The sequence below is a fragment of the Aphelocoma coerulescens genome, chromosome 2, assembly GCF_041296385.1.
Source record: "Aphelocoma coerulescens isolate FSJ_1873_10779 chromosome 2, UR_Acoe_1.0, whole genome shotgun sequence".
NCBI lineage: Eukaryota > Metazoa > Chordata > Aves > Passeriformes > Corvidae > Aphelocoma > Aphelocoma coerulescens.
In genome coordinates, this window is record NC_091015.1 from 53,568,824 (window position 1) to 53,589,460 (window position 20,637).

The following is a 20,637-nucleotide window of genomic DNA, read 5'->3' on the forward strand; positions in this document are numbered from 1 at the left end:
ACAGCGGTGACTCACTGATGAGCTAAACGACTGACCAGGCCGCACCTTCCTTATGACTGCCCGATGCGCCGCATCCATATGGCTGGAATTCTCGCCCGTTCCCAACAACCGGCCTCTCTTTTCCTTTGCTAGACACCCGCCACGGGCGGCCCGCACCACGGCGGGACCCTGACAGGCACCGCCTGGCAGCACCTGTGCCTCTCCCGGCCAGCTGGGGCTTAAGTGGCGCACGGGCCGCAGGTGTTCCCCCGTCCAGCTGGCGTGCCAGCGGCGGGCGGCCCCGGGGCATACACCGCGGCGGCGGGAGCCCGCTCGTTGCCTGTCGGGGGCGCAGCTTTAGGGATGGATGCGCACCGGGGCGCGGGCGGGGGGAACGCGGAGGTGCGCGCAACTCCCGCCCCTGCCGGGCGCGCCGCCCCCGCCCCCCGCCCGTCCCCTTCCCGGCGATTGGCGGCAGCGCCCGAGCAGGTGCCGGTGCGCGGCGGGAGCTGCCGCCGCCGGCACCGCAGCAGCACTCGGTGGCGCGTCCGGCGGGGTGGGGAGGGCTGAAGGCGGCGGCGACGACAGCGACAGCAGCAGCAGCAGCAGCAGCAGCGGCGGCGGCAGAAGCGCCAGCAGCAGCAGCAGGAGACAGCTGCTCTCGCCTTGCGCCGGCCGGTGCGGAGCGGGACCGGGGCACCTGTGCCCGGCGGCTCCGCGCAGGTTGTGGCCGGGGCCCGGCGCGGGGCGGCCGCAGACCCCTCCGTGCATGAGCGAGGGGACGCAGCCGCCGGCGGTGGCTCTGCCCGTGCCCCGAGCGCGGGGCACTTCCTGCCTGCCTGCCATTGTGGTGCAGCCCTCGCACTTGGCCGGGGGTGAGTACGGCCGGGGGCGCGGCCGCCGCCCCCCGCGGGCCGGCACTGGGCCGGGGTGGGGGCTCCCCCGCCGCGGCAGCGCGGGGCCGGCCGGCGCCGTGGGGCGGCCTGCGGCAGGGCCGTGGTGCGGGGCCGCAGCGCCCGTCGGGGGCGGCCGGGCTCGGGCCGTGGGGGGGCCCCGCGCCGCTGGGGAGGGGTCGGGCGGGGCCGGGTGTCGGGGCGCGCTGGTGGCCGAGGGGCCGCCGCCCTCCGCGGCGTTCGGGGGTGAGGCGGGCCGCTGCTCCGCGGCAGCGCGGCATTAGGCTCTCCTTTAATTACCGGACAGATGTCTGAGCAGCTTCGTGGTGTTCTGCTGACAGCGTGGCTATTCGAGCGCTGTCACTGCAGTGCATCATCATCATTATCATTGGAGCGCTTTAGTCTTGATCAACTTCCCCGGGAGCCCGGGGAGGGTTTCAGCGTGGCGCTGCCGCTGTCCCCGTTTCATGGGAGCATCCCGCCACGCTGCGCTTGTAATTTATGCCTCAGACAGAAGCAGCGTGCGTTTTCCTAGTATCAAGGTCAGTTTATCGTAACTGCTGAGGAAAATACCATATGGCTCAGACTGACTTTTCTTAGGGAATCTAATTAAGTAGGAGCCTGTGTTGTGCTGGGATTTGTGTTATGTTTCAGGCAAGCGTAACCGAATTAGATTGCAAAATGCCTTAGAGTGTGCGTGCGTCCCTCCTCAAGCATGTTTGTGAGGACATTAATTGTAACTAGCAATCTGTTTTGACATACTATGCTTTTTGCCTTGTATCTACCATTTTACTATTTGCTGCGTTTCTGAAAATGTGGGTAGCTGCCTTGCTATGGAGCCAGGAGTTTTTTAGAATAAGCACAGCAAAGATTTTAGAAATAGAGGTTTTTACTCCTTCCTCTCATAAGCCTTCTGGAAGGCTAGGGAGAGAGAATGGAGGGATAGTTAGTCTAGCTCACACTACCAGATATCTTTCTGATTTTGACAGACCTGTTGTCAAACTGGACAGGACTTTATAGTTGCTTATTTATGGTGATAGCTGTTCTCAGTGAACTGCATTGAGACCATTAAGTCTCTGCTGTTAAATGTCAAACAGTAGTGTTTGCCGCTTAATTCTACTTTTAGAAAGTAAACAGAGCTGTGCAAAAAGCAGAAGATGCTGCATCTTGTACGTAGTCCCTCAGGCTACTGCCTTACCCATCGTTACTCAGGTATCAGATTGTATCAGAGTATATTTACTGATGCCTTATGCCCAAGCATCTAAAAATGTACTTGGCGGTTCTGTTGCCTTCCTGGGGAGTTTGTCAGGTAACGTAGTACAATGCAGTAAGAAACAGGGGAGTATCATTTTCAATACCTGTGGTACGTTAATTGCCAGTAGTGAGAATGCACACAAGTCCATTCCACCCTGGTAACCCTCACGGGGGTGAAAGATACTTAGAACACTACATCCTGTGACAGGATTTGCCTCTTGGACCTGCTGCCTATTCAAATGACACAGTATTGTCCTTTCAGGCAGGGTAATGCTTTTTTGTCTTCATCTGAACCAGTGATGTCTGGATCTAGAAAACTAAGTTAAAACTTTCAATTATTTTCCTGAGTTGGTTTCTTGCTTCCATGCTAACCTGATGAATACATCTGAGTGCATTACATAGAGTGTACCCAAGTGTATGAACGCAGTAGGAATTCACCTTTCTCACTTCATACTTGCAGTAAACAGAACACTTGAAGGGCTTGTATTTAAATGAAGAAAAAAAAAATCCCCAAAGTATGCATGAGTGATGATGAAGAAAGGCTGTGTGTACCAAGTGCACTATTGTTCATAAACAGTACATCTGTATGAAAATGTGACTCCTTTGTATTGCTGCCAACATTAACATGCCCTATTGTTATAAGACTGGAAACTGCGGTTGGGCAGCGTAAACCACCTTAACTTGCCCTTGGAAAGCTGGACAAGTTGAAAGAAACTAGTTGAATACAGTTCCATGAAAACCATAGGGACAGCTTTTCTCATTGAGAAAACCCATTGAATTGTTTGAGTGGATTAAAGCTGCCTTCCCGTGGAATGCTTTATTCACCTTCCTTTTGGATGCAGGTAGATTATTTTTTTAGAAAGATTCTTAGGGATAATAAAGGCTTCTGGCTTACCTGTGAACCAATGACAGCCAGAGAATAAACCAAGTTTCTTATATTCAGAGATTTATAGCAGCTTACTTTCAGAAGAAGCATTTAAGGCTTAAGGGATGAGGAATATGACTTTTTGGTGTGAAGTGAAGCACACCATGCTATTCCTCAGTTTACCAAAAAAACTTTACCTTTATGATATAATCAGGGAATTTTACAGAAGGGCTGAATACAATGTAATTTGATAAGACTTCAAACGGTGGTCTAGTTTTGTGCATCTCTTTGTGAGATTGGTCAAAGATGCCTATATCCAAAATTTTGTGAATTTACAGAAACCCAAGAGAAAAACCTCCTGTACATGTCTGACATACCAGTAATTTCTGTTGTTCATATGGTAGAGTAGTGATTACAATGTGCTTGCTATTTAACTTTCAGTTAAAACATGCTGGGTTGTTTTTTTTTTTAACAATCCTGTAGAAAAATGTCATGCTGTATTTTTTTAAAACTTCATTTTCAGTAAATAAATATTATGCTTGACATTCTGTGTCCTGAAAATAAATAAAGCACACTGTAGTGGAAAGCAGTTTAATGAACCACCTTAGCAGTTTTATTGTAGAGGAAGAGAGTATAAAGACTGCAGTGGTTTGACTGGTCAAAAGCTGATATCAGCATTATTGCAATAATGACAGATTTTTAGATCTTATGGATACTATTCAGGGAATAGGAACACAATAAATTTCCAGGCTAATATGCATTAAATTTCAACAGCACAGCTATATATATATATTATACTTATTCAAGAATGTTACTCTAGGAAACCACCTCATCTAGCAAGTTTTTACTGACCAATTAGCCCCTGAACTGAGTAAAAGAAACAAAATCTCTTGTTACTTTTTATTACCTTTATGCTTCACTTACCTTTTGATCCATTGACCATCATAAAAGGAAAAACTAATATTGGTGTTTGGTGTCAGATTATTGGAGTTATTACTATCTACTGGTTGTTTGAAGATATAAAGCATTACCAGAGGAAATGAAATACACATTCTTCAAGGCTAAGTATACCTCCAAACAAAACATCACCTATTGGGGTGGAGCTGACTACTGTGGAGATTAATCTTGATGAGACACTTTCAGTGACATTGTCTCCACTGGCTCATGGTGATCAGTTAGTTTTCTAGAGTTTTGCTGGCGTTGACTGGAAGCAGGAAGGCAGCTCTAGCCTGTCCTCTTGCTGAACACCCAAGCTAAAGTTCTGCTGTGGAGCACATTCAAGAAACTTGTTCTGGACTCTTCCTTGCAAAATGTGCTGCTTATTGATGGAGAAGTATAAATGGCGCACCTACAGTTTCTGGATTAAGTCTGTTTAAAGGGTGCTGAGGTAATGTTCTGTAGAAAGTGAAATGTAGTATCTTCTTGTGGTAGCAATCTGAAACATAAAGTCTCATTCAAAGGCTGTTCAAGTTCATGGCATTCCCACTGTCTTTAATGAGTCTTGAAGCCAGGCAACAGCCTGAAATCTTTGGGGTTTTTTAATAATAAAACAATCCCTTCCCCAGCACCCTCCACCTGTCTCCATGCAGAATAGTAGGTGGTTCTGCTGTTGTAAACCAACTTTCTGCTCTTGGAGGAAGACAGTACATAATCTGTTGTTTTCTTTCTCTAAAGCAAAGAAAGCAAAATATAACTTGTGGAATAAGTGAATCTGCTCTTGTGATGAGTTTTATCTCTTCTGAAACTAATACAAGAGCTTCTTTTCTTATTAGGCATTACTTGAGGGACAGAAGATGTTTTTAGTGGGGTTTTCTTCTGCCGCTTTTGAGCTGTATGAACAGGACTTTGTGTCCCAGGGTAATCCAAAAAGGAAAGTGCCGGTTTGTGCTATTATGATTAATTGCTACAGCGTGGATGTGCAGTGTATGATTCAAGTGCTGTTGACAGAGATGCAACTAGCACTGACCTGAAATACCTCAAATTTCAGAGGTGTACCTATTTTTCTAACCATTGTTAATCTTGAAAGAAATTGATTCCTTTCTTTTCCCTTTATGAGAACTGGTCCTTTTGCCCCTCAGAGATCATCCCCAGGAGTGTTTGGTGTACCTTTCTGGAAGTTCTTTCAGTGCTTGTATCTAGCTGTCATAAGTGCTTTGGTATTTGTTTGACAGACCGTGACTTGGATTTAAGTTAAATCATAGTGTGTGAATTGGAGCACCATCAGGTTTCAAAAGCAATTGAAAGAGCTTTGGGGAGGATTCAAAAAGGTGATGTTGTTTTTCACTATCTCAGCTTGTCTTGATCTAAAAGTCAGTGACAAAATTTGTCCATGTGTTGATTGCTGCAAGCACAAAAACCATGGGTTGAGTCCCAAATGAGAAGAAAGCAGTTCACCTCTAGAGGAGGATAAGCCTGATTATTCCATCTCCCACACTTCTTTTCTAATGTTTACTGGTGAGGTTTCATATTCCTGCTGCAAGGTAGTATTACAGCTCAAAAAGAGGCAAATCATTGGAAATACTGTGGACTTAGGTTCCACACATGATTAAGTGAGGATCCCTAGTTAGTTCCTAAAGATGATGGCTTGGTTATGCTGTTCAAGTAGTAAATTATGTGGGACTTTAAAAGGTGCCTGTGCTAGCTGGATGATTCCCCGAACCTGTAAGAGGATGAACTGGTTCTGTAGCTTAAACTAAAGGAGCTGTGACACTGCTCCAGTTTGGATCCAAGTATCAGTGAAGCAGCAGTCAAAACCTGACACTGAAGTTGGCCTTTGAACTCCAGAAGTTGACTCACTGTGTCTTATGCTTGAATATAAAAATTCTTTATTTGTATAAACTTATGATCCAGAACTTCAGATGTGTTTATTGGTCTAGTTTCAGGTTATCTCCATGTTGTGCAGTGTAAATACAAAAAAAATTAGCCAAACACTGGTCCAAAGCAGAGCCTCTTTTGAGCACAGTGTGGAGTTGGTCCCAGTGTCAACAAACGAATCCATTAACTCCTCCACGTGACAGATTAACCCAGCTCCTTTGGTTTGCAGAGGCTTTTTCCAGCTCTGGCTCTATTTTACTCTTGTTTTATACCACTTGACAAATAGTTATCTAAACAAACCAAAGACAACCTGCTCCTGAAATCCTTTTTTCAGTGCACAGGGCATAAGGTGTGTGTCAGCCAACTACAGCTCATCACAAAGTCTCAGTGAAATGGGACATGTGGCTTTATGCATGTCACTTCATTGTTGTATCTGTTATGATCCTTGCATTTTCAAGGATAAATCAGGGTTAGAAGCATTTTGCACAGTGTGTCACAGTGAATGTGGAAGGCACAGTCTTAGGAACTTATTTTAGCTTTTTTTTTGTTCATTTACTTGCTAATCTGTAAAATTCAGTAATTTGCAGTGGGGTTTCCTGTCAGTGGTTTGAATTAACAGTAATTTACTGTATTAAATTTGTTTTCACATCTGGCAGCACTAGAGAATACTGCCTCATTGTGGCAACTGCTGTTGGAAGCATTTTCTTACTTCTAAAAATAGAACTTTTGTCCCTCTTCTAGTCCTGTAGGAAGATTCTCTCAGTGAAAGTTTAGCTCTTGGCTAAATCTTAATGATATGTTCATGGTTGGTATTTCACAAGAAGGATGAGGGATATCAATTAGTGCAACAGATGTTGTGGGAAAAATATCCATTTTACTGTGTAGGATATTTTAAGTATGCCTGTGGTATGTTTGCATATTGGTTGGATTTTATATTATGGATATTTTGGTAGCAGTCAAGAAATCCACACTTAATTGTTTACTTTTGTATTTTGCATGGATTAATCACAGTATGTCTTTTAAGTTTTGATGAGTTTCTTAATTTATCATAACTCTTTTGCCTGTATTATTGAAAAGCAGAATTATATGCAGATGCAAAATGTGTAGTGCTTCCAGAGCTGTTTGAGTTTTTACAAAAGCTTCACCTTTTGTCTGTGGTTTTTTTTTTCCATATTAAAGATGTTAATAACTCAGATGAGAAGGCTTATCATCATTTAACTCAATAGTGATACTTTGGCATCTTGAAGTTGTAAAAGTATCTTAGTGGACCTATTTTCATGGTTAGTTTGTTGAATGTTATCTGTAGGAGGCTCCTCTCTAGTTCTAACACACAGTGACTGCTGTGGTGCTGGGGAAGGCATTTAACTTTGAAATACATACTTGTCACATGCTGCTCCACAGCTTGTACAGTAGTGGAACTTCTGTATCATTCGGTTGCTTCAGGTCATACAAAAACCAGGATGTTGGCATCTGAAATAGGGATCTGCACAGTAGTATCACAGAATGGGTCAATTTAGAAGGGACTGTCTGGTCATCTGGTCCAACCTCCCTGCTCAAGCTTGGCCATCCTAGAGCACATGGCACAGGATTGCATCCACATTGTTCCTGAGTATTCCTGATGGAGGGAGACACCACAACCTCTCTGGGCAGCCTGTTCTAGTGTGTGGTCACCTGCTTGAAAAAGCTCTTCCTCATGTTCAGGTAGAACTTCTGTGCATCAGTTTCTGCCCGTTTCCTCTTGTCTTATTGCTTGGCACCACCAAGAAGAGCCTGGAAACATCCTCTTGGCACCCTCCCTTCAGATACTTAGAGACATTGATGAGGGCTCCTCTCACTCATCTCTTCTTGAGGCTGAATAGGCCCAGCTCCCTCATAGGAGGCCCAGCCTTTCCTCTTCGGGGAGGTGCTTCAGTCCCTTAATCATCTTTGTAACCCTTCACTGGACCCACTTCTTGAGCTCCATGTCTCTCTTGAACCCAGGAGCCCAGAACTGGACACAGCACCCCAGATCTGGCCTTACCAGGCCTGAGTAGAGGGGCAGGATCCCCTCCTTTGGCCTGCTGGCTGCACTCTTCCTAATGTACCTCAGGACACCATTGGCCTTCTGGGCCACAGGGACACTCTCCTGACTCACGGACAGCTTGTTGTCCACCAGGACCCCCAGGTCCTCCATGGAGCTGCTTCCCAGCAGTTTGGCCCCCAGCCTGCACTGGTACATGGGGTTATTCCTCCCCAGGTGCAAGACCCTGCATTTGCCTTTGTTGAATTTTGGACAGGTCCGCTCTGCCCATCTCTCCAACCTGTCAAGGTCCTTCTCAAGGGCTGCACAGCACTCTGGGGTACTGGTCACTTCTCCCAGGTTTGTGTTGTCAGTGAACTTGCTGAGGAGTCATCTGCCCCATCATCCAAGTCACTGATGGATAAGTTAAGTAATATCCTCAGTTGTATTCTCTTATTCCTTCCTCCACAAGAAGGGAGATTAATAATTGAGCCTTCCCAGACTATGGCATTGAACCTGAGTTTTTTCTGGGTGCAAGTACTAGACTGGTATTTCATATATTTACACTGGTAAAGTGAGTGCTCACTTCTCTGCCTGCCTCTTAAAATGAGATAGAAACCCAGCAATTCTTTGAAGGAACCAAGAAGTATTCACCATTTCTTTCATCTCCCTTCAATCCGTGTGGCTCATTTGAGGGCCATTGATTGTGAAAGGCTGGGACTACAGGTGTCTCAGGAAAAGGTTGTGGCGTGTGTAATACAGCAGAGGTGGGTGAATATATCTTTGCAGTCCTCACTCTTGAGCTAATGCTGAGAGGAGAGGTAGGAGTACAAATGAGCTTTTTGTTTAGTATTCTCTTCATACTGGCTCAAGCTTAGAAAGTACAATGTGAAGCCTGATTTTCCAGGTGTACTGGTTTGTGTTTTGATGCAAAGGTGGAAGAAGGGGCATAACTCAGTTCAGTGGCTGCTGCTCTCTCTGTGCAGGGAGTCTGGGTACTGGGCATTAAGGTCTTAGCCCCCCTTTGCAGGTTAGGCATTCAAAGGGAAGCCCTTGCAGTCTTGTGCTTACAGATGTGCAAATTTCTGGTTGTGTTGGACTCTGGGATCAGTTGCATTCCCTAAGTGCACACGCTGGCTTTCTTGCTGGCCTGTGATGATTCACTCTGGAGTTGGTTGACAGTCCGTTACAGTAATGAGCTGAATTTCATGCTTTAGATTGAAGGCGCATGGAGAAGAGGCAAATCATCCAAGATAAAATTACGTGTCAGCACATTACTGCTCCAGTTTTGTCTTTTTCTCCAAGCTGTCTTCATTTCTGGAAGAGTGATAGTCAGTCTCACACAATCAGAATACTGTCAGACCCATCATCTTGACTACACATTCTTCCATAAGACAGTTGCTACTAAATAGAGAAAATAGAACTGAGCATGATTTGCCTAAATTCAGCATAAACAATGGAAGAGGAGACTCAAGTAAAATGAGAATATACACTAACTGGAAATCCAGTTGCTGTGAACTATGTGCTATCAGTATATGCCAGATAACCTATGATCTTTAGCAGCTGTGGGGACAAATTTTGGATAAGACTTTCCTCTAGCTCAGTTTAGCAGAGAAGATTATTCTGGTCAATCAATTTAGTTTTTGTATCACATTTTGAGTTCCCAATGGGATTTATACTTGTGTTAGGCCTCACACATAAGTATAAAATAGTCATCTGCTGTTGTTCAGATTCTCTTTTTAATATGACTTTTTTTGAACCATCAGCGGTAGATGACAGAAATTATGTCCTACAGTCCTAATCTTTAGTATTTTCTAATTTTTTTTTTCTATTTAAATGAAATGGCTTCTATTTTTTTAGAAACAGTTTTATATGCTGTGTTCTGCCTTTGGGAGAGTGCTATCCTTAGATGAGAGTTGCCATTCTTTCTTGAATGGAATGTGACTTCAGTGAGATTTTTAATTCTGTGTCATGGTTTAACCCACAGCACTGTACCAGCTACTAAGAAGAAAATGAACTCTATCCCAGCTGTCACCAGGACATTCTGCTGTTTCATATTCAGTACTTAAAATAACATAAAATATAGAAGCAAGAAGAGTGTGAAACTCATGTTCCTAAATAGATCAAAATTTAAAACCATGCCTTTGACCTCTGAGGTTTACAATTTCACCCATTATAGTATATTCCAGCACTCTTTTAGAAAATGTACATATAATTATTGTGATAACTTGCATTAATAAGGAACATTTCTCCCAGAAGGAACTGAATGATCTTCATGGTTTTTTTTTAAAACCTGCTGCTTTACCCCTTACCATCCCCAGTGGAACAAATGTAACTTTGCTCAGAAGCTTGCCAGCTGTTGGCCTTGCTTTTTTGCAAATCTCACATAAAATTAGTCCAGGGCTGAAAGGAAGATAATTTTTTTTTTTTTTTTTTGCTTTTGTTATAGACTAGGAAATAAGTGCAGTAAAACACAGTTAAAATCAGTGTGGGTACAAAAAATAACATCCTCTTTCAGATCTTTGTCTTACATCACATTTAAAATGTGATACAACAGATCCAAGTTCCATGTTGAAGTCAGGTGAGCTATATTTAATTTTTCAGTCAAAGGGGTGGCTTTTTATTTCTGATGAGTAGATTTTCCCTCTTCTTACTTTGAGACATTTGTTCATTTCTAGTGTAGAGAGAAGAGCACCCAGTGGTTTTTTGTGCAGCTTCTGGACATTCTTGAAGTTTAAAAAAGATTAAGAAATTTGTAGCCAATATTAATTATACATCATTTTAGACTTAATGATGTGCTAGCTGTAATAGAAATTAATTTAGACAGTGATTTTTTTTAAGTGTTGGGTTTTGGCTAAAGTCTGTTTTGTTCAAGTGTGTTGATGTAACTCAAAGCACTATTCAGATCCTATTTTTGTCACCTTATATTTGTCAAATAAAGTGTGTGACATTATGTAATTTATATGCTAAATGTTGTGACATCTGCATTAAAAAATTAGTATAATGACCTCATGTGGGCAGTGTGGCAACTTCTTTTGGACAGTTCAGTAAACAAAACTTTTTAAAATATGAGGGGTGGTGAAGGAGCTGTGTTGAGGACAAAGTGCTTGTCTTCCTCTTTGGCTTAGAGATGTGACTATCTTGTATGATTTAAAAGAAAAAAATGTCCACCAGTAAGATTATACAAGGAATTCCTTGTACTACTGAAAGAGTTCTGGAAAGAATGACAAGAAAGATTGAGCAGTATTATTTGAAAGACTGCTGAAGGAAGGAAAGATGAGCTTGTTGATGACAGAATCAAAGATCTAATTACTCGTAGGTTTCTTCTTCTTGATTTTCTACCTAGAAAATACAGAAGTGGTAGAGTAGCAGAACAGAATAGAAAAACTCCGGTGAAAAGTTTGGTTGCTCCAAAGCCGAGACCATGTGGGGGAAAGGTATTCTGTATGAAATATTTCAGTTGCAAAGAACTGGGTTGAAGGAGTTTGTGGTCTTGGTTCCTCAGTTATCAGATTCCATCAACGCACATAAGCAGCATTTTAAAGCAAGACTTATACTGTGTTGTGGAAACCGGTGACATCTTGATTAAAAATGTGCTCAGAAATGGAAAGAATTGTAGGATATTCTTGTTTGGGGAGCTCTCTTCCAGATACACACTCTATATATCCCTGAAGCCTTCTCTTCTCCGGGGTGAGCCTGTGAAAGTTGCTCCCGTCCCTTAACCATCACTGTGGCCTTAAGTATCTTTCTTGTTCTGGGGAAGCCCAAACTGGACACAGGATTCTAGATGCAGCCTCACTTGTGCTGATTGTTTTGCTACAGCATAATACTAAGAGGTCTGTGTTGTACAATATTCAGGGTGACCACTTGCATAATTAGCTTTATAATGTGGTTCTTTGTTAAGCAGAGAATCTGTCTTAAATATTAGTTGGCACTTAGCCCACAAAACTTTTTTTTCTCCCCACCACAGTAATGCTAATCATCTGCTGAGACTCCAAGTCCAAACAGTTTAGCTGTCATATGGGTGACTAGGAAATGCACTACTTGCCCTTGTTTCTTGTGTTGATGCCCTTGTCCTTGTTAAAATTCACAAGCATTGTGTTCAGTTCTTGAAAAGCATTTAATTTGCTTATTTTTCTTTTTGTTTGGGTTTGGTTTTGTTCTTAAGCTTAAATTCAAGAAAGGTTTTCAATGTAGAAGTTTTTAGATTTTAAAATAGACTGTCAGGAGTGCTAAGATTAGAGTATTATTCAAACAATACCCAATCGTTTCTTGTAAGCCTAGGCTTTCCTGTTGCAGTGTTTTAATTTGTTGAGCAAAAGTTTTCTAGGGAATAATACTATTCCTTGTAAAGTCTGTGAGATCATAGATTTTTTATTCAGTTTGAGATTTACCAAAGAATTACTCATGAAGGCTACAATCTGAACAGCCTCATGTAAGTTATTTTAATTGAAGCCAGAAGTTATTTTAGGCTGAGAAGCTATTTTGTTGTCTAGTTGGGGTTTTTTTTAAGTATAACTTGTTACATTTCCTCTAGAGGATTTGCCATTGTGAATTTCCAAAATGCATAATCCGGATCTACCACAAAGAGGACATTTGAGAATTGTTTATAAATATTTATAAACTGCTGTGATACTCCCAGATCAGAGGTGATTTAGTAATGTGATGAAAAATTATTTCCTGGGAAAAAACACAGAAGTTCCTTAGAGGTTAATGTAATATTGGAATGCAGACTGAGAATACTATAGAGAAATAAACCACATGAAAATCAGAAGTTAAAGGTGCTTGTGATTTTAAAGCATATATACTTGGAATTAAGTCTTTGCCAGCCTCAGAAAATCAGAGGTGGTGGGGCTGCCCACTTATTCCCAAATTTAGGGGTAAATTTCCCCTTCTAATACACACTTACAATCAGCAGTGGCAGCTGAATCAAAGGGATAATTTTCTTTACTGATGGACCAGTTTGCATGTGTGAAAAAAGATTATTTATTTTTACACCATTTCCAAAAGGATTTTCATGAAGACCTGAAGGGAGAACTTATTATGAAAATGTTAATTACAGTTGTTAACTTGATGCTCGAGATACTAGGAGATCAAAGATGGAATTCCAGTTACGTTCATCATCTTGTGTCCCAGAAGACTGTAGCCCTAGCATGAAGGTGTCTCCACCACCTTCAGGAATTGCTTAAAAATGTTTTATTTCCTTTTACGTTGTATCCTGTATTTTCCCTTTCAGTGTATGTGTGTGAAAAAAATTACTTGGAAAAGTCCTGCTTACTTCCCCATGGATGTGGCTTTCCTGTAGTGAAGCCCTTCCATGCTTTTAGAAAGTCAGAGGCGCCTTTGCACCCAAGTGCTTTGTGTGGGAAGAGCTGAGCAGCTATCCCACAGCTGAGCAGATAGCCTGAAGGGAAGGATGTGTCCCACGGTACTTCATGCTCTGTGTTTGAGCTGCAATGTGAGTGTAACCTCAGCAAGCCCTTCTTTACCTTTTCTTTTGCTTGCCAGTGCTCAGTGAGGTTTTGGTACAAGGACTGTAGGTGAAAGGACAGAGGAAAATCTTAATATTCTGGTGAAAATTTTGAGAATATTTATGAACCTGTGTGGCATTGAAAAAAAATCTTGCCAGTTGTTCCTTGCTGTGTTCTAGCCAATCTTTAACATATATTCTTGGTCTTGCAAATGTGATTAATGAAGACCACACATAGTCCTTTGTTTCTTTGGCACTTTTCTTGTACACAAATCAGTGTAATTTTTTTTAGAAGTACATTTTTATAGCCTTTATTAAATATTCGTTGTTATCTTCCTTAGTAGATTCAGAGTCAAGCCAGAACATTGTGACCTTTTTTTCTTTGTTTTTGCTGTATGGTAAGCATGTGTCTTGTTGGAGGAATCTTGTCATCTTGATTTCACCTAAGCTTGTATTACCATCTGCTTGGTTTTGGTGAAGTGTTGTTTTCTTGAACAAAGAGTTTTCTAAATTTCATGGATAGCCTAACCAAAACAGAAAAAATAAGCAGGGCCCTCCTTCCATGTAGGTGTATTTTTCTTGTTTGAAGAGTGGCAATCAGATGATTGTAGGAAGGTAAATATTGTATTAAAAAAAAAACCCCACCAAGCTAACAAAAAACCCAAACAAAACCCAACCAACCACATGCCACATCATTATCTGAGTAGCAAATGAATTGTTATGTTTAGAAAATAAAGCTGATCTTTTTTCCTCCATACTTCTACTTGCTATAGTACTTGGTGCACTTAACTGTATGCCATAGCAGTGTTCCTTAGAGGTGGGTTTTTTTTTGGGCCAGAACCAGCTTAGTTGCCTTATATAGCCTCATTCACTCACCACTCACCATGGATCAAGAGGCAGTAAGAGTTGCCTCTTCTATATAGTGTAGGAACTATAGTGTGTTCATGGTTATTATATGCATTGCTGGGAGCTCATAACAGAGGTTCAAAAACTGTCTCATGCTTCTGAAACCATAACACAATGCGGAGATGGACACCTCATGATTGCCCAAATAATTGCATAAATCAAATGACAAAAGTAAATACTGAGGGCTGAATTTACTAGAATTCAATTAAATGAGTAAAAGCCACGAGAAGATAAATTAGAACAAATTTCATTAGTGAAACTTAATGGACCAATCTCTAGTTCTTTATTGTACCTTCAATTCATCCATAATATTAACTACTACTTTTTCTCCTCCAAATATGGGAAATAATGATACAGTGATGATAGTGACATCTAAATCTTTCCAGTCACTCTGGAAAATGCATTGAAATTTATATGCTTACTTTTTAAAATGGTGTTTTAAAATAATTCCTGTTTTCTTGGTTGGCAGTATAAAATAGTTTTTGAGTGTTACAGCAGAGTATGTTTTCTGTTCATACACAGTCACAGGGACCGCGCTGCAAAGAGTTTTATAAAATCATGGCATAAAATCTTAAATGTCTAAACCTGATTTGACCCGACTTAGTTAAACATGTTCCTTTTTGAGAGCAACACTGAGGTCTGTCCTCAACATCTCTTAATATCCCAAAAAATGTATCTTTTCTATTTATATTTAAGTGGGAGGTGATTGCTTTCAGTGCATGGAACCTGAAAAATAATTCTGAAATGAACCCTTCAGGTTGTACCAGGGAAGTTTAGATTGGATTTTATGAGCAATTCCTTCACTGAAAGGGTTGTCAAGCATTGGAACAGGCTGTCTAGGGAAGTGGTTGAGTTGCCATTCCTGGAGGTATTTAAAAGATGTGCAGGTGTGCCACTTAGGGACATGGTTTCGTGGTGGACTTGGCAGTGCTGGGTAATGGTTGGACTCAATGTAAAAAGTCTTTTTCAGCCCAAAAGAGTAAATTGTTTTCTTTTCTGATGTTTTCAGTATCAGCTTTCTTTTTGTTGGGCAGTTATGCTTGTGATCTCAACACACTTATGAAAAATATGAGTGCTTTCAATTTATTTTTCTATTTTATTTTCTGTTTCTGATTTCAGATATTCCTTATAGTTGTTCATATCCAGGACCCAGTGTATAATGGGGAGAAAACTGGACCTTTCTGGCTTGACTGATGAAGAAGCAGAGCATGTGCTCCAGGTGGTTCAGCGAGATTTCAGCCTTCGTAAGAAAGAAGAAGAAAGGCTGAGGTAAGGATAAAAACAGGATTAAAAATATTGGTCTATTTTGATTGTTACAAACTGGCTTTGGAGGAAACCAGAGAACACAGCTTTTTTGTGGAGTTCTATGCATTAATATTCATTCCTGTCACAGAAGCAAGAAATATTCAAACTCCTTCACATGAATTCAATTATTGAGTAGTAATTAATTTTTGCATTTAGTCTATCCTAGATTAAGCCACAGCAGTGGTCTCTAAATCACCTGTGTATATATCCTGGGTAGAGGCTAAGTAGTGTTTGATGTAGCAAAATCAAAAGTTTATCTTAAGGGAATTTTTTGCCTGCTGTAGTCAGTTCCTTTTTTTTTTCACTCAGAAACTTTGTCTGCATGCAAACATCTCAAAGTGGAGAAATTAACCCATCTCTTTCCCCTGAAACAGTTAAAGGGATATGTTATCCATTGTATTGAGTTAACTTTGCTTTCAGTAGTCTGTGTACAAAATGATCACAAGCAGAAATAATCCAGAAGAAAACAGTTGGAACCTGTTGGCAAGGTAGCTGAGGAAATTCGGTGACAAGGGGACTACGGATAGAGACCTGAATTGGTAGATGCAATATTTTTCTTTCTAGTTTCAACAATATTTTCTTGAATTATTATGCCTGATTTTTTTATTACCTTCTTTGAACACATCATTATTTATTATCTAGAATGCTCTCTATCTATGGTTGGCAAATGCACATTCTCTTGCTGTGCTACTCATATCTCAAGCATCATCTCTTTCTTTTTTGTTTAGTATCAAACTGAAGTCAACAGAGCAGGAAGATGACTGAAATCAACAGAAAACTAGGCATATATAATATGTGCAATTGAAACTGAGAGGAATCCTGTCTCACCTGGAACATTAGGAGCACAAAATGTGTCTTGCAGCATAGGCCTAATTCAATTTTGACATGCTGTGCGAGTTCTTTCTTGGGTTGGGAGTGCACGCTTGCTGCAGGGAGAAAAACTGGATGAGGATGGCACACAGAGGTTTGGTTTGGTTTTTTGATTGTTTGTTGTATCATGAGTTGTTCTGATTACTTTGGTAATTTTTCACAACACAGCCAAGAGATTCTGGAAACATTTTAAGGAGGGGGTAGTGCATGAGCTTTCTCTCTCTTTTTATACTGTGACTGGTTCTATCTTACTGGAGCAAGCATACCGTGGTTAGGAAGTGCTGGGGCATCTTGCCTGTTCTATGCAATAGATCATAGTGGCAGGAGGAGGAGGAGGGATGGAAGACAGGCACAAGGAAAACTGGCCAGAAAGCCTGGATAGATAAAATTTTTGCTGGTGTTTGTGTTTTGCCATTTTGCTATTGAAGTTTTTCACGAGACTTAATTGAATGATCACAAGTAGAAAGCTGGTGTGAGAAGACAGCTAAAACACTGGAAAGGTAGGAGAAACACATGGATGCAACTCAGCTTGTATGTGAGTATGTATTTCAAGTATATATGACTTTTTTCTCCTTTCAAAGTTTTGCACGTATTAAAGTATGTTAAAGTGCTGCAAATAATGAGCTGTACTGACAAAGTAAAAGTTCTGAAATTCAGCTGATATTTAAGATATGAATTTAAGTAGTTTTAATGACACTAAAAATTGCCAGTGAAGTTCAAGGCTTACTTCTGACTTAAAAGCTATGACTTTTTTTTTTTTTTTTTTTTTTCCTTTTTTAAATCAAGCTACTTTGGTTGGTTTTGGTTGCTTGGTTTGCAACACATTTTTTTTTCTTACTATGTGATTGAAAATATATAAGAAAATTATATGATCTTGCTATAGATTAGATTTTTCAGCTTGTAAGAAAAGAGATTAGATCTGCTTTGATCTTCTGGGCTCTATTGTGTTTGTGTTTAGAATGTTATCAACTGGCAAAGTTTACAGTATAGTTTCACTTTAGAAGTGAAACCCTGTAAGGCTTTGTAATCTTTTCTAAGATAAAAAACCTGGCATATATTTTACATGTTAGACTTCTAGACTTCTTTTAACAAATTCAAAACCAATCTGAAGGTCTGGTTTTGTGTTTCTTTTTTTTCTTCCTGTAATTAATTTGAGGTAGCAGCATTAGACTTTAAATGGAACTGTTGAAGCTTTTGCATGTGATATTTTTCTTAAAATAGGATTTCTGTATAATTCTTGATATCATAGATAGTTTTATTTTTTGGTGCTTTTCCCCACCAAGATTTAAGTAGCTCTTTCACATATCTCTCTCTGTATTATTCCCATTGATAACAATTTTTCCTAAAGATCAAGAAATACTTAAGGGAATATATGATCGATTTCCCCTGTATCAGGAGAATAATGAAAGCTAAAAAAACTGTGAGTGGTTGATAACTTCAATTTTCCTTTGCTAGTGGCAGCTGAACAATTAACTAGCCACAAGAAGTGAGGCTTATCTTTACTTCTAATAAATGTTTTTAAAGTGATAAAGTAAATGACAACCATTTTAGAGCTAACAGTCCAGTGTTTTTTATAATATTGCTGGTTTTACATGTTAATTTATTTTTCCATATTCTGTAAACAAAATGACATATTGTATGGAGAAACCATACTGATGATCTGCATTTTCTGCTGCAAAGCTGTTTTAAATTTCTCTGCAGTGAGGTTTCTTTGCAGTGGTTCTCTAATTTAAGTCTTCCTCAGAACTTTTATCTCCTACTGTTATCAGACAGGTTGCTCTTGTACATTTTGTGAAAGAAAAAATTAGTTGGCTAAAACCAGTAAGATAACAGTAAGATAAAAATGTGTATATGTTTAGTGAGCAGAGTGGTTGCTTTATTATGCCTTACTGCTTCATACTGGTTTAGCTTCTTTTTTTACTAAGGCTTTTGGCCTGATATGTCTGATAATAAGATTTTGGTCTGATAATAAGATTTACTGTGTCACTTTTTCACCCATTATCTTTCTATTTTGATTACATGTTCATTTTGTTCTTTGGCATTAGTGTTATGTTTTTATTTACTTCAGTGTTAGCATAGTCACCCAGAGCCATTGTGGCTAAAATTATAACAACGACTTGTAAATAGATGGGCTGAGTTTACTGTGAATCGATTGAAGCAGACAAACCAGGCAGATCTGGCATAACTGGGAAGGTGATTGGTTTGAGTTTCTTGGTGTGTGTGCTCAGGACAACCTTGTGTACATCCCTTCTGCCACTGAAGCTCTGCAGGCTGTCTCTGGGCTCCTGGGACACTAAGAAATCATAGGTGGCTTTTTGAGGAAGTTGACTGGACATGCTAATGATTTGTTTCCTCATGTACAGATTTATTAATCTTGAATTTCAGACTGCATGCAGCTGCAGGATGTCAGCAGTCGGGAAGATTGGGCTGTGTTGAGGGTTAAACAGCTAATATTTTGCTGTGTATAACATCTTTGTCATATGTGCCGTTTGGGAGGGATTGTGTACTCTTTATTAAAATTTTTTTTCTAAAGAAATGACAGAGGAGAGATAATAAGAGCTTCCAAGGTCAAATGTGTGTTTGTGAGGTAGGCCTTTATACATAAACAGGTGTGTAAAAGTGTTTGCTGTCTTTTATTTGTTGCCTGCTTATTTAGTTCTCAAGACTAAATGTACCACTGTTTATTCTCCTCCACTGTGGGCAAAATCAAGTCCTCCTTTGTTTTTTTTTTTTTACAATTACTACTGTATTTATAAACATGTGTATCCATTTGTTGTAGGTCAGGAATGCTGAGAAGTCAAGGTGTTTTAAATAAGTGAAATTATAATTTCACAGCAAATAATTGATGGATCATCTTGTTGTGGTGGATGTTCCTGATCTGTTATGTTTTAGCCATGTGGACAGGTTAAAAAAGGGCTGTTCTGATTCTGAATTTAACATTCAGAATGACTGCAAAGGGAGGAAAATTAGAAGGGCAGAAGGATTCAGGCATAGAAAGGGCTCAGTGCTGATCAGCTGCAAGAAGAGCAGATGCTTTGCCTGTCAGCAGCTACTTCACTTTGGAGGCCATGGTTGGAGTGACTTCAGCTGTCCTGTATTCATTGGCTAAGAAAAGTTTCCATCACGATAGTGAATGCTGGATCAGCCATTTGCATGGTGGTATTCTGGTGGTAAACCTTAAACTTGCATTGGGCAGGGATGAAAAATGCTTCTTTGCAGGCAATGTGATTCTCTTTTTGTTTAAACCACTGCTGTTAATCACCACTGCTGAGAAAATGTATTTACAAAGGAAAACTACTGGTGCCACAGTACCAGTAGTATCAAAAACTACTTCTGGTGCCACATGGATATGTGATCGTAACACATTAAAAATTAATATACTTATGTGGGGTTTGCTGGAACAGCACAAGGAAAGTGTTGAGAATGACTGTTCCCGACAGGAAGAAACATCACTTTGTCTTGCTTGGTATTGTGTCTTTCCTAGCTAGGTTGCTGAATATCAGCTTTGCTACCTGTTTTCATACAGTCACATTTTCAGGTGTAGTAAAGACAAACGCAGCAATTCATTATCAATTTTCCAGAAGTGTTTTATTTGCAGAAAAAAATGAGGTTCCTGTGCTCACTGGCAGGCCCTCTCTACTCTGGTTGTTCTAATTACCTTTTTAGCCAAAGAATGGGTAAGGGATTAGACCAGAGCCTTGTGTAGAATATTATGAAAGGGTTTAAATTGCTTTTGCCTACTTTCTTCTTTTTGCTCCTTTTGCAGCATATCCCATTGTAGAATGAGTAGGCCTGTGAAGAGGCTTCTGAAGAAACAAATTTTCATACCTGACAAAACTCAGAAACCAGTTTGACACTTTCTTGTCAGACTACAGTAGATTTCAGTGTTTTTACAGTATGTGTCATGGGTCTTGTAGTGGATAAAATATTGAACTCCTTCCAAAGCTGGCTAATCAAAATATTGTCAGTGTGAGTCATATCAAACTGGCAAAATGCCAGGACAGACATTTGGGTAGCTATCTGTTGATTCTACATATCAGTTCTTGTTTGTCCTTCCTGTGGCAGGCTTGTATCAAATACCTTAAACCAAATAAAAGCCAAGCAAGAAAAACCCCTGTCTTCCTTCTCCTCCTCACCTCCCCACAAAGCCATTTTATAGCTATTTTCCTAGTCAGGAAGGAACAGGAGATTGGTCTCATTGTGTCAAGCATCAGAGTTCCAGCAGATGAACTTCTGATCAATACCTTATTGCTTGAAGTGATTTCATAAGGTCAGCCTTCCT

At 40.5% G+C, this 20,637-nt stretch overlaps 1 protein-coding gene across 8 annotated transcripts in view; it reads left to right on the top strand.

Moving 5' to 3' along the window:
• The first annotated feature begins 470 nt into the window (after positions 1-470).
• MYRIP (myosin VIIA and Rab interacting protein) overlaps positions 471-20,637 on the top strand; it is a 208,528-nt gene continuing 188,361 nt past the window's right edge. For 7 of the 8 annotated variants that reach the window (XM_069007502.1, XM_069007505.1, XM_069007504.1 and 4 more), the window contains exons 1-2: positions 471-854; positions 15,300-15,449. In XM_069007502.1, the coding sequence (XP_068863603.1) occupies positions 15,340-15,449 (110 nt within the window). In that variant the 5' untranslated portion in view covers positions 471-854; positions 15,300-15,339. Of the gene's footprint in view, positions 855-15,299; positions 15,450-16,833; positions 16,891-20,637 lie in introns of those variants that run through there. The other variant, XM_069007510.1, reaches the window with a different exon arrangement.